The following is a 12,305-nucleotide window of genomic DNA, read 5'->3' on the forward strand; positions in this document are numbered from 1 at the left end:
AGGTTTAGGTTGGATGTTAGGAGGAAGTTTTACACAGAGAGAGTGATTGCCCATTGGAATGGGCTGCCTGGGGAGGTGGTGGAGTCACCATCGCTGGAGGTGTTTAGGAGGAGACTTGATAGGGTGCTTGGTGCCATGGGTTAGTTGATTAGGTGGTGTTGGATGATAGGTTGGACTCGATGATCTTGAAGGTCTCTTCCAACCTGGTTTATTCTATTCTATTCTATTCTATTCTGGTCGTTACTCCTTACAAGCTGCATAAAGGCTTTTCCTGCATGTGCTGGGTTGGATTCAGGCTTGCTTCAAACTTCATTTTGGCTCTTAATTTCCACAGGAACAAAAGCTCCTTGGCTGCTCTTTCCAATCCTGCTTGTGTTTTGTAGGTGCTTTCTGAAACTATGGTCCAGCAGGCTGTCCTCACTGTACAGCCCTTTGCCTCTCCTGCATAGCACAGAGCCGGGACATAGGCGTGAGGCTGATACTGTGTTGCTGGGCTGGTGTAAATGAAATGAGACTTAATCTCTGGTACCTCAGAGCTTCCTGTCTTTGTACACAGACAAGTACTGATGCGATGTGATCTGATCACAGGTGGAGCTGCTTCACCCTGAGTTTTGACAGGATAAAGTCCTTCTGAGAGTTCTCATCTTGGTGCAGATAATGCTCAGATGGACCGTTGCATTTCAAAAACAATTAACTCACAACAGGGTTTTATAGAGAAGATGGCTGCCCGACTGTCTCTTGAGTGGAGCAGGAATAGAGTAAGTTTTGTCAGGCAGAGGCAGGTAAGAGATAGACAAGGACTTTGTCTGGACCTGAAGCTGTGTGCCATGCCATGCTGGCTTAAAGAAGTGGCATGTGGCTTAGGGGTTAGGGAGAAGGTTACAGTTAGGGTTTGGGGTTCCTGTTAGGGGTTAGAGTTAGTGCTAGGTTTAGGTTTAAGGATAAGGTTGGTGGTAGGAGCAGATTAAGGGTTGGGGGTTAGGTTTAGCATTAAGGTTGGATTGATTTGAGTTGTACTGAGTTTAGTTGCGCTGAGTTGATTGGGGGTGGGTTGAGATGGGTCGGTTTGGACGTGGGTGCTTTGAACTGAATGTCAGTGAGTGGAAAGCACCTGGAAGATACACTGTGTCCTTTGTAGCAAGGTTAGGTGCTAGGCTGCAGCAGGCTGTTGTTGCCTGAGATGGCTCCTGGGCTGGTCCAAACGGTGACGGTGGGGGCAACCTTCTCCCTCCCGCGGCAGCAGAGGGAGGGCAGAATGTAGGCCAGCTGGTAGGCAGGCTCCCTGCCCAGGACTCAGGCAGCTCCCTCCGGATAGCAGGGAGCGGTCCTGAAGGGTCAGCCCATCAGGGCAGGTAGGACTGGTGCCTGGACGGGGTCGGCCCTCACGGCAACAACCCTCAGGGACAGTGAGGATGACCCTGGGGAAGAGGCGTGGCTGCATGGAGCTGCTACTTCCCCTTTGCTTGGCTTGAAGGAGTGGGCAGGAACCTCTCACAGCGGTCCCAGCTTTGGAGCGCAGGACACAAATGGTGCTCTAGATTTCCCTGGGGTTCACAGGGCATGGAGCAGCAGAAGTGGCAGCGCCTCTTCCCTCCCACAATGGCAGGGTCAGGCAGGCATGCGGCTAGGTGCTGCTCCTGCTTTATGTGAGCTGGTACGCACGGTTGTGGCTCGTTGGTCTGCTGCTTAAGGCTGAGGCAGGTGTTTGGACTGCCGGGCTTGGCTAAGTCCCTTCCCTGGCAACTGGGCAACCCCTCGGGGGTCCAGTCCTCTTAAAGACACATCAAGCTCTTCCAACCTGTGAGATTGGCAATATAAGGCTGTAGCTTCTCAGGCTCCCAGCAAGGGCCTCCATTCTGGAGATACTCTCAGGGCTAAGGCTTGATGCTGGCTTCTGAGCCTGGATGCTGGCTTCTCCTCATCTTGCAGAGGCTGCCAGTTTGCTTGCTTGTAGGAGAGAGAAGACTTAGTACCAATGAGCTTAATAGCTAAGGCTATGGTGCATAGGCAGAGAACTTGGTAGCTTGAGCAAAGTGAGAAAGGACAGAGAGAAAGAAGGCAACTCATTTACGAGCGACCATGAAGTAATTGAATTTTCACTACTCAGTCACTTGAAGAGGGGCAGCAAGAAGACCTCCACTCTGGACTTCCAGAGGGCAGACTTCAGGTTACTCAAGGAACTAACTCAGAAGGTTCCTTGGGAAATAGCACTTAAAAACAAAGGGGTCCAGGAGGGCTGGACCTACTTCAAGAAAGAATTGTTGAAGGCGCAGGAACAGGCTGTGCCAATGTGCTGGAAGATGAGCCGCCGGGGCAGACGGCCTGCATGGGCAATGAGCTTCTAAAAGAACTAAGAGAATAAAAGGGAGTGTCTCATCTTTGGAAGAAAGGGGAGGTAGCCCATAGAATGTTTAAGGATGTTGCTAGGTCATATAGGAAGAAAATTAGGGAGGCAAAAGCACATTTAGAGCTTAGCCTGGCCTCTGCTGTGAAGGACAACAACAAATCCTTCTATAAATACATTAATAGCAAGAGGAGGGGCAAGGACAACCTCCACTCCTTGGTGAACACAGAGGGAAATGTAGTAACAAAAGATGAGGAAAAGGCAGAGGTACTTAACACCTTCTTTGCCTCAGTTCTTAATAGCAGGACAGAATGTCTTCTAGACAGCTGGCCTGCAGAGTTGGCAGATGGAGCCAGAGAGCAGCGTAGTTTCCCTGTGGTCCAAGAGGAGGTAGGTAGAGAGCTCCTCAGCCGCTTGGATCCCCACAAGTCCATGGGACCAGATGGGATCCATCCTAGGGTGCTGAGAGAGCTGGCAGAGGAGTTGGCTGGGCTGCTATCCATCATTTTTCAGCAGTCCTGGCTGACTGGAGAGGTGCCAGAGGACTGGAAGCTGGCCAACATTGTGCCCATCCACAAGAAGGGCCGGTTGGATGAGCCAGGGAATTCCAGGCCTGTCAGCCTGACCTCAGTGCCAGGCAAGATCATGGAACAGGTCATCCTGAGTGCATTAACACAGCACTTACAGGATGGCCAAGGGATCAGGCTCAGCCAACATGGATTTAGGAAGGGCAGGTCCTGCCTGACCAACCTGATCTCCTTCTGTGCCCAGGTGACTGCCTGGTGGATGTGGGGAGGCCTGTGGATACATTCTACCTGGGCTGCAGCAAGGCCTTTGACACCGTCCCCCACAGCAAACTTCTGGCCAAGCTGTCAGCCCATGGCTTGGACAGGAGCAACTCTGAGCTGGGTTAGGAAGTGGCTGGAGGCTGAGCCCAGAGAGTGGTGGTGAATGGTGCCACAGCCAGCTGGCAGCCAGGCCCCAGTGGTGTGCCCCAGGGATCAGTGCTGGGCCCTGTGCTCTTTAACATCTTTATTGATGATCTGGATGAGGGCATTGAGTCCATCAGCAGTAAATTTGCTGATGACAGCAAGCTGGGGGCAGGAGGTGATCTGCTGGAGGGTAGAGAGGCTCTGCAGAGAGACCTGGACAGGCTGGACAGATGGGCAGAGGCCAAGGGCAGGAGATTGAACACATCCAAGTGCCAGGTTCTGCACATTGGCCACAACAACCCCATGCAGTGCTACAGGCTGGGGTCAGAGTGGCTGAGAGCAGCCAGGCAAGAGGGACCTGGGAGTGCTGGTCGATGGTAGGCTGAACATGAGCCTGCAGTGTACCCAGGCAGCCAGGAGGGCCAATGGCATCCTGGCCTGCATCAGGAACAGTGTGGCCAGCAGGAGCAGGGAAGTCATTCTGCCCCTGTACACTGCACTGGTTAGGCCACACCTCGAGTCCTATGTCCAGTTCTGGGCTCCTCAGTTTAGGAAGGAGGTTGACTTGCTGAAAGGTGTCCAGAGAAGGGCAACAAAGTTGGTGAGGGGTTTGGAGCACAGCCCTGTGAGGAGAGGCTGAGGGAGCTGGGGTTGCTCAGCCTGGAGAAGAGGAGACTCAGGGGTGACCTTATTGCTATCTACAACTACCTGAAGGGAGGTTGTAGCTGAGTGGGGGTTGGTCTCTTCTCCCAGGCAGCCAGTACCAGAACAAGAGGACACAGTCTCAGGCTGCACCAGGGGAGGTTCAGGCTGGAGGTCAGGAGGAAGTTTTACACAGAGAGAGTGATTGCCCATTGGAATGGGCTGCCTGGGGAGGTGGTGGAGTCACCATCACTGGAGGTGTTCAGGAGGAGACTTGATAGGGTGCTTGGTGCCATGGGTTAGTTGATTAGGTGGTGTTGGATGATAGGTTGGACTCGATGATCTTGAGGGTCTGGTCCATTCCATTCCTTTGAAGTTTCCTGAGGCTGGATTTGGCCAGTGGGCATTCTCATAAACAACTGGCAGGAAGCAACAACTCTTGTAAGCAACAGGAAGCATGAAGCTAGAGTTGTGCCCATACTTCTTATTAGCACAAGCATCTCATGAGATGGGTGTGTGCAATTGTTTGTGCCACCTGGCTAATGCCTTGGCCTTTGTTCCCCTCAGGAAAGGAGGGGGATGTGTCCACACATGCTGAGACAAGGGGGAAAGAGAAGGAAGTAAATCTACCAAAAACTAATCTGGAGTTGGTTTGGAAGTAGGAGAAGTAAATTCTTTTTAACAATATATGTATGGATAGTATTAACAGGGAGGGTTTACAAGGGTGAGGAATAAGGATGAGTAGGAAAATATATAGAACCCAATTTGGATGGCTTTGTATCTCCCTCAGTGTATGTGGATTTCAGTCCCTTAGAGAAGTGTGGATGCGGCAGGGAGAAGGCCAGGCCTGGCCCTGTGGCGGCACCAGGAGGCCAGCAGTGGCTGTTGGTCCTTCAGAACAAGCGAGGCAGGAGCAAAGAGGGAAAATGGCAGCAGTGTCCTCCTGTTTGTAGGCTTCCTGGACAGGAAGGGGGAGTGGAATAGACCACCTTTGGTCTAAGCTCATCACCCTGATAGTCTCCTTTATTGGGAGGACAAGAACTCCTACACACCCTGCCTGAACCAGTGAGCAGGTGCTGGGTAGGGTGCTTTGCACCCAGGGGAGTGCCCATGCAGTGGCTGTAGTGGCTTTTGTCCTTTGGAAGTGACCTGTAACCTACAGATGGGGAAATTGAGGCAGGGGGGTGGTGTGGGGGATCTGTCTCCAAGTGGGACTGGTCCACCCTCCACTTTCCCCTTGCCCTAGGCTTCCCCAGGAAGTAAATGTGCAGACCATCAGTGCTGAGGTAATGTGGAACCTCTTTGTTCAGGATATGCAATGGAGGGTGAGTGCTCCTGTGACACCCCAAGCCAGGCTGGAGAACCAGGCAGGAGCCATACTCTACTCTGCCCTGCCCTCACCTCACCTGTTCCCTGGCCAAACCCATTTCACTCCCTCACTAACACAACACCTGGCATAAATCCCACCCAAGAAGCTTTTCAATCTTCACCCCATTTCCCTGGCATCCCAGGAGCTGCCCTTGAAGCAGCTTCCCTGCAGGGCTGGGGCTCAAGGCAAAGCCTGGGCACACTCCCCTCGTGCAGAGCAGGACAAGCACTGCCTGTGCAAGAACACAGACTCCATGCAGCTGCACTCCAAGGTGCAGTGACTCTACAACGAGTACGGCACCGAGCTGCCTGCCTGCAAGAGACGAGGGCCCGAGCACCCTGCGGGAGTGCAGCCCTCAGGGGGTGGGGGGCAGTGCTTGTGCCCCAGGGGCTGGCTGGGGCTGGGCCTCTCTTCCAGATGGTTCAAGCCCTTTGTCTTCCAGTGGCTGGATGAGAATGAAGAGGTGTCCTGGGATATCCTGCATGGAGCACTGGAGCAGGACAAGGAGAATGGGGTATGCACAGGACTGCTGGTACAGGACCTGCTGCTGGGGGCTGGGCAGGGGGCTTGTCCCCAACAGGGCTAAAATCCTCCAGTTCCAGCTCGGTGGTGGATGTCTTCTCCCAGCTTAACCAGAGCTCGAGATCATCAAGAAGCTTGAGTGCTCTGCCCCCCTGATTGTTGGGTATCACATAAGAAAGTTTGCCAAGGTGAGCAGCTACCAGGGTGGGGCCATTGGGCCAGCATCACTCTTGGCACTCTTGACTCAGCTCTGGCCCAGGGCTCCTGCACTCTCTGTCACTTCCTGTCCAGCTGCAGGCAATGACATAGGGCACAGACTGCACCACCTCTAGCATGTTCAAGCAAGCATGCCACAGCACCTGTGGCTCTCCCAGCTTTGATAGCAGAGGAGATTAGCTCAATAATGAGATAATTGGTTAATGAATCTAGATAAGTTACATGCTGGTGGCTCGTTGCATTGTGGGAGATTTGTGCAGCCTTGCTGGCTGATGCTCAGAGCTGTGAGGGTGATGGAGCTGCTTACTGAGACCAAGCGTGCTGGATCTGGCTTCCAGAGGCTGTGCTTCTGGCACATCTATAGGGCCAGAGGGTCTAGGAGCCCCAGCTCTTACCCAGGTTGTTTCCCTGCTGTGGGACTCAAGGTCTTCTCTCTCTGCTTTGCTGCTGTCTGGGTGTCTTTGCTGCTGCCATCCTGTGGCTGCAGACCAGCAATGTGCTGCTCCAGTACGCTGAGATCATCTCCAAGGATTTTGCCTCGTACTGTGTCTGCATCCTGCCTACTCTCCTTCTCCAAGGAGAAAGTGGTGATGGTGTCTTCCTTCTGCTTGCCACCTGTCTGGTTCTGCCAGGCAGAATTGTTCCCACATGGTGGCCCAGCCCCTCACCTCAGCTCCAAGGCTGGCTCCTGTGATGAAGGTTCTGCCCTCATCTCTGCCCCGTGGCAGCTTCTGAAATGCTGCAGGCAGGGCTCTCTGCCATGACTGTTCTCATGTCCAGGAGTACATGCTGGGAGGGAGCTGGGGCAGCAGAGAGCTGTTCCAGCTACTTTTGTTGGTGCTGGCTCCACTTTCCATCCTTTCCCCTCAGCCCTGCGTTCTGATGAACAACATCCAGCAGCTCCCTGTCCAGCTCGAGAAGATGTTTGAAGCCATGAGTGGGAATGAGGTGCATATTAGGTGTCCAGGAGGGAGCCATGTGGGGGAGCTGAACCAGTGTCCTCTACCCAGAGGAAGTCCCTTCCCTGGCTCCACAGCACTGGCTGCAGACCCCAGTTCCTCACCCCTGTATGGGACCATGCTATCCCATTCCATAGCACCCTGCTCTTCCACCATGTCAGATGATGGACAGGCTTCACCCTGCCCAGGGATGCATTTGGCATGCAGAAAGTCCCCCAGGGCTGGACCAGGAACCCTGATGGCTTCTCCAATCTGTCCCTCCTCCAGCTGGAGCCAGAAGCCAGAGATAGCCTCAAGGACCTGCAGGTGAAACTCAACCATGTCCTGGAGGAGCTGAGCAGAATCTTTGCCAGCAGGTACACCTGGCTGAGAGGAGGTGGGTTTGGGGGTCAAGGAACTGCAGCTGGGGCCTGGCTGGGGCCTCTGCTTGGCCAAGCAGGTCCTGGGCATGGCTGTGGGAGATGCTGAGCTGACTGAGCACTGTGCTCCCCGGTTTCCAGCCACGCCTGGAGGAGTGGTGAAGCAGCTGGGTGACATCCTGGGCCAGCTGAAGGAAGGGCACTGGCAGTGTCCCTGCCAGCACCTGCAGCAGTGCTGCACAGCATGCTGACAGTGTCCTGCAGCCCACCATGGGCCTCCTGGGCAGCAAGGGAGTGTGGGGCCAAGAGGAACACAGACATCTCTCAGCGACCCTGACCCCCCCCGGGAGTGTGGGGGACCTGCAGGCTCTGTAGTTCCTTTGAGCAGTTTGACAGAGTCAGGTTGCCGCTGAAACAAAGCAGACCTTTAGCTGCCAGGGGCAATGCTGCCTGAGCAGGGGCTCTGGGAGCCACTCTGGGCTATGCATCCTGCAGTGCTCTTCCCTCTCTGAGGTGAGTGAAAAGCAAGACTGCTTTGTAGGGTGAGTTGTGTTTGAAACAGCATAGAAGGGCTGAGGTTGGAAGGGGCCTCAGAGATCAACCTTCCCAGCCTGGGCAGGGACAGCTCTCAACTGGACTCAGCTGCTGGAGGCCTCATCCGACCTGGCCTTGGACACCCCCAGGGAAGAGGCAGCCACAGCCTCCCTGGGAAGCCTGGGAGCAGCCTGCAGCCTCAGGGTGCCGGTGGGTGAGGAACTGGACCTGAGCCAGCAAGGGGCACTTGCAGCACAGGAGGCCAGTGGCAGCCTGGGCTCAGCCAGGGCAGCATGGCCAGAGGGGCAGGCAGCTGGTTTGAGTCTCCTGGGGCAGCAGGAGCTGTGTGGGGGCTCCCCGCAGGAGCAGCTTGGCAGCCCTGGCTCCTGGGGGGCTTTCTGGGCCTGCCCTGGGGGAGCTGGAGCAGGGGGGCACAGGCAGCTCCCCTGTAGGCTCTGGGCAGCCCTGTGCCCGCTGGCTGCCATCTGGTCCCAGCGCTGGGCACTCCCCTCTTTGTCCCCGCGGTTGCCAGGGTGCCGCTGGGTGGCCTCAGGCTCTGTCGCTGTGGCAACCAGGCACAGCCCAGCCGCGACTGTGTGGCAGTGGGATCGCTGGTGGATGCTGGTGGATGCTGGTGGATCCTGGTGGATCCCATTGGAGACTGGTGCCGGCCCCGGGCCGAGGTGACGATGGCTGTGTCCCCTCCCCAGCCAAGCCCCGGGAGGGGCTTTGGCTGCCTCAGGAGGGAGGGCTGGGAGCAGGGCTGAGCAGGGAGGGTGGAAGCCTGAGCGCCGCTGTGCCACACAGCAGTGCTGAGGCCATTGCCGGCACCCAGCTGCTGCTCGGGGCAGGATTTGAGGGAGGAGGCTGCCCCTTAGCCAAGGGGAGGTTCTTGTGCTGGGGGACAGGCCCCTGGAGCTGCAGCACTTGCCATGCTGGGCACCCCCGGAGGAGCTGGAGCCCCTTCTCCCTGCCCCCACAGCTGGACAAACTGCTCCCTGAAACACAAAATCCCTCTGGGTCTTCTTTGTTGCCATGGGATGCTGCTGTGTCTGCCTCCAGGCTGGGACTAAACGTGGAGGGGAGAGAGGCTGCCTGTCTCCCTGCTGCCAGTCTGATCCTCCTTCCCTTGCACCTGGGCTTTGGGATGTTTTTGCCTTCAGTTTTCACCTCTGCTGCCCCATCTGCAAGTGAGGGGTGAGAGGATTTCTCCTCTGCCTAGCAAACGCTGTGCAGGCTGAGGATGAAAGATGCAGCAGCTGCCTAGGTAGCAGAGACTGCAAAGCTCCCCCAGCCCAACTCTCCTTTCCTTGCATTTTAAAACCCTAGGGGATTTCCTGAGAAGCAGCAATTCCTGCATCTCTCTCTTGAAAATCCAGAGGCTGGACTGCTTCAGGAGGCTGCAGGTAACTCAGGACAGGTTGTCCAGCCTTGCCTCTGAACTGAGGGATGGGAAACAACTCCGTGAAGTCCAAGCTTCACCAGCACGGGGTCCCAGGCAGTGCTGCAGCAGGGCAGCCGCTGGTGATGTTCCCTGTCCTGGCAGCCAGCAGTGCCTGTGTGTGCTGGGGAGCCGGCACCAGGCTGAGCCTGCCAAGGTCAGGCTGGAGGCTGCAATCCTCCTGCTGCTTTTGGTCACTTCCCCTTCTGCAGCTGGATGTCTCTGAGCTGAGTGTTTCTGTTCTTCCAGAGGCTGGGCCCCAGTGTGGGGGTGGGGCAGGCACACTGAGAATTAGTTGCCCAAGAAGGTTTGGAGGATTGAGATGAAAGCAGCTTGGTTGGGACTGAGGGTTACCGAGCATTTCAGAGCTCTCAGGGAGGCTCCAGGAAGGCAGCTGCTCAGGATGTGACCATCAACAGCCTCTGCTGGACACTGGGAAGTGCTGCTGCAGGATCTGCAGATGGTTCAGCAAGGGGGAGAGGCTGTTTTCCAGGGCTGCTGGCAGTGCCTCTTGTGCCAGCTTGGCTGTGGATCGCTGGTGCCCCTCAGCAGAGTGGAGCTCACTGTTGATAGCTTTGTGTCGATGGAGAGAGGTGGTGGCCATGCTGCTGAGTGGAAGAAGTTAACCTGGACCTGCTTCACTCAGGTGGACCTGTTAAGCCATGCTACTTGTAGGCTAAGGAGGCTGGAGAGCCTCTGCTGCTGTTAGGATGAAGCCTTAAGTGGCCCTGCTCTCACCCCTGCAGCATTTCTTGCTGAGCTTCTCCCTTGAGTGGTTTCCTGCTTTTCTTTCTGCTGCTGCAGCCTCTGGAGTGCCTGTGGGGAGCCTTGAGTTTGGGTGTCAGGGAGTGAAGAGCAGGGCCCTCATTCTCCATGGAGAAATGCTGGTGGGCACTGTGGTAATTGTGTGTCTGGAAGGAGTCATCTTTGCTGGCTCATTTCTGTCCCTGAAGCCAAGCAGAGCAGCCCTGAGCAACTCTGCTGAGCAGCTCTGCTTCTTGCCCAGGGAATGGAGCCCTGTGCTCCCCGAGGCAGAAACAGCAGCAGGGCAGCCCAGGTGCTCTCCCCTGGGGAAGGATGCCCCAGCCTGGAGACACTGTGGAGCCTTTGGCTTTGCTGGGAGTGGGCTTCTGGCTTTTCAAAGGTCTGCTGCTGCTCCTTGCAGGTGAGCTGAGCCATGGCCACTGAGCAGAACCAGCGCTCCAGGAGGCCCTCCAAAATGCCTGAGGGGCTCCAGGGCACAGTGGCAGCACCTGGTCACCTGAAGCCAGCCAGAGAGGCAAAGCAGCCTGCAACTGTAAGTAGCTGCTGTGGTCAAGGAGGAGCCTTGGAACAGGCTGCCCAGAGAGGTTGTGGAGTCTCCTTCTCTGGAGAGATTCCAAACCCACCTAGATGTGATCCTGGGCAAGCTGCTCTGGGTTTCTGCAAGAGGGTTGGACTGGCTGATCCCCAGAGGTGCCTTCCAACCCCCACCCTGCTGGGATAGCCTACATGGAGCACAGAGCCACCCCTCTGGAGCCAGGGCAATTCTTCCTTCCTCTCCATAACTGTCCCCTTTGCTGACTGGAGCTCACCTGACTGGAGATGCCCTGGTGCTGATGGTCTCTCAAGGAGATGTCTCTGTAGGCTTCTGAGGAGGGCTCTGTGAGGCCAGGACAGAGAGAAAAGTGCTAATGAAGGAGAACTCAGACTTGGAGACATTCCTCTGCACCTCAGTCCTGGCACAGGGCTGCTTTTCTGCCCTCCTCTGCCTCCCCCAGCAGTGCCATCTCCCCAGGGCAGGCTGGGGAGCCTGGGGCAAGGGCAGAGCTGGGGCAGTTCTGAGCACTCTTGCCCTGCTCTCTTCAGAGCTCCCTGGCTCTATCCAGCAGCACTACAGAGGGAACAAATGCCCAGAGAGCAGCAATCCCCAGGAGTGCCCCAGCAAAGCAGGCAGCAGCTCATGGGACAGAGCCCCTTGGTTAGAGCTTGTCCCTTCTGCTCTGGCTCAGGAATGCTCTGATCTGAAACACTGCAGCAGGTCTCTCAGGAGGCTTCCAGGACTGGCCTGGTAGCTGTGACCACAAATTACTCCCCAGTGGCACTTGGACAAGAGGAGCAGAGGGGTTGCTGTGGCTTGTGCTGGTGGTGTGTGTTTCAGCTGACTCCCTCCTCCTTCCTGCAGGAGATGCCTGAGCTCATGGAGCAGAGCCTGGGTGGCACTCAGGAGGGGAGCCTGCCCCAGATCATCCAGAGGGGTGGCAAGGCTGAGGAGAGGAGGCTGCCCCGGCTCAAGCAGAGGCTGGGCAGCATTCAGGAGATGTGGCTGCCCCCAGTCTCCACCCAGAGGGGCAGCAGCCTGGAGGGGAAGCTGCCCCCAGTCTCCACCCAGAGGGGCAGCAGCCTGGAGGGGAAGCTGCCCCCAGTCCCCACCCAGAGGGGCAGCAGCCTGGAGGGGAAGCTGCCCCCAATCTGCACCCAGAGGGGCAGCAGCCTGGAGGGGAAGCTGCCCCCAATCCCCACCCAGAGGGGCAGCAGCCTGGAGGGGAAGCTGCCCCCAATCCCCACCCAGAGGGGCAGCAGCCTGGAGGGGAAGCTGCCCCCTGTTACCAGGAGGGGCAAGCCTGAGGCCAGGACCCTGCCCCTGATTGCCCAGCTTGCAGACTCCAGTGAGGCCTCCTGCCCAAAGGTAAGCTTTTCCTGCCCTTTCCTTGCTGTTTGGGGAGGCATTTGGAGAGGAGCCTGCTGGTGGCAGGCCTGCCTCCAGCTTAGCTCTAACTGGCTGGCCAGGTCCTGTTGTGCTGTGCAGCTGCTGGCAGTGCTGAGTTCCTCCTGCCAGGAGAAAGCTCAGACCTTGCTCCCTGCTGAGCTGTTCAAGTCCTGAGCTGTGCTGCAGAAGCTCTGCTGCAGCTGGGGGGGGTTCCTGGAGCTGAGCCCCTGGCACTCAAGCCCCATGCAGGGGGCAGGCTGGGGCAGGACACAAGGGCAGGAGCTTGCCATTTGCCATC

General features: G+C 56.7%; 1 protein-coding gene across 1 annotated transcript in view; it reads left to right on the forward strand.

The window, feature by feature from the left end:
* The window catches only part of LOC137456062 (hydrocephalus-inducing protein homolog), an 83,687-nt gene that overhangs the window by 4,414 nt on the left and 66,968 nt on the right, over nucleotides 1–12,305 (forward strand). The window contains exons 2-7 of the mRNA XM_068167350.1: nucleotides 3,116–3,215; nucleotides 5,165–5,243; nucleotides 5,730–5,801; nucleotides 6,896–6,973; nucleotides 7,252–7,340; nucleotides 8,410–8,560. Of these exons, the coding sequence (XP_068023451.1) occupies nucleotides 3,116–3,215; nucleotides 5,165–5,243; nucleotides 5,730–5,801; nucleotides 6,896–6,973; nucleotides 7,252–7,340; nucleotides 8,410–8,560 (569 nt within the window). The remainder of the gene's footprint in view (nucleotides 1–3,115; nucleotides 3,216–5,164; nucleotides 5,244–5,729; nucleotides 5,802–6,895; nucleotides 6,974–7,251; nucleotides 7,341–8,409; nucleotides 8,561–12,305) is intronic.

The sequence above is a fragment of the Melanerpes formicivorus genome, unplaced genomic scaffold, assembly GCF_026170545.1.
Source record: "Melanerpes formicivorus ecotype bairdi unplaced genomic scaffold, bMelFor1.0.p_v2 SCAF_115, whole genome shotgun sequence".
NCBI classification, from domain to species: domain Eukaryota; kingdom Metazoa; phylum Chordata; class Aves; order Piciformes; family Picidae; genus Melanerpes; species Melanerpes formicivorus.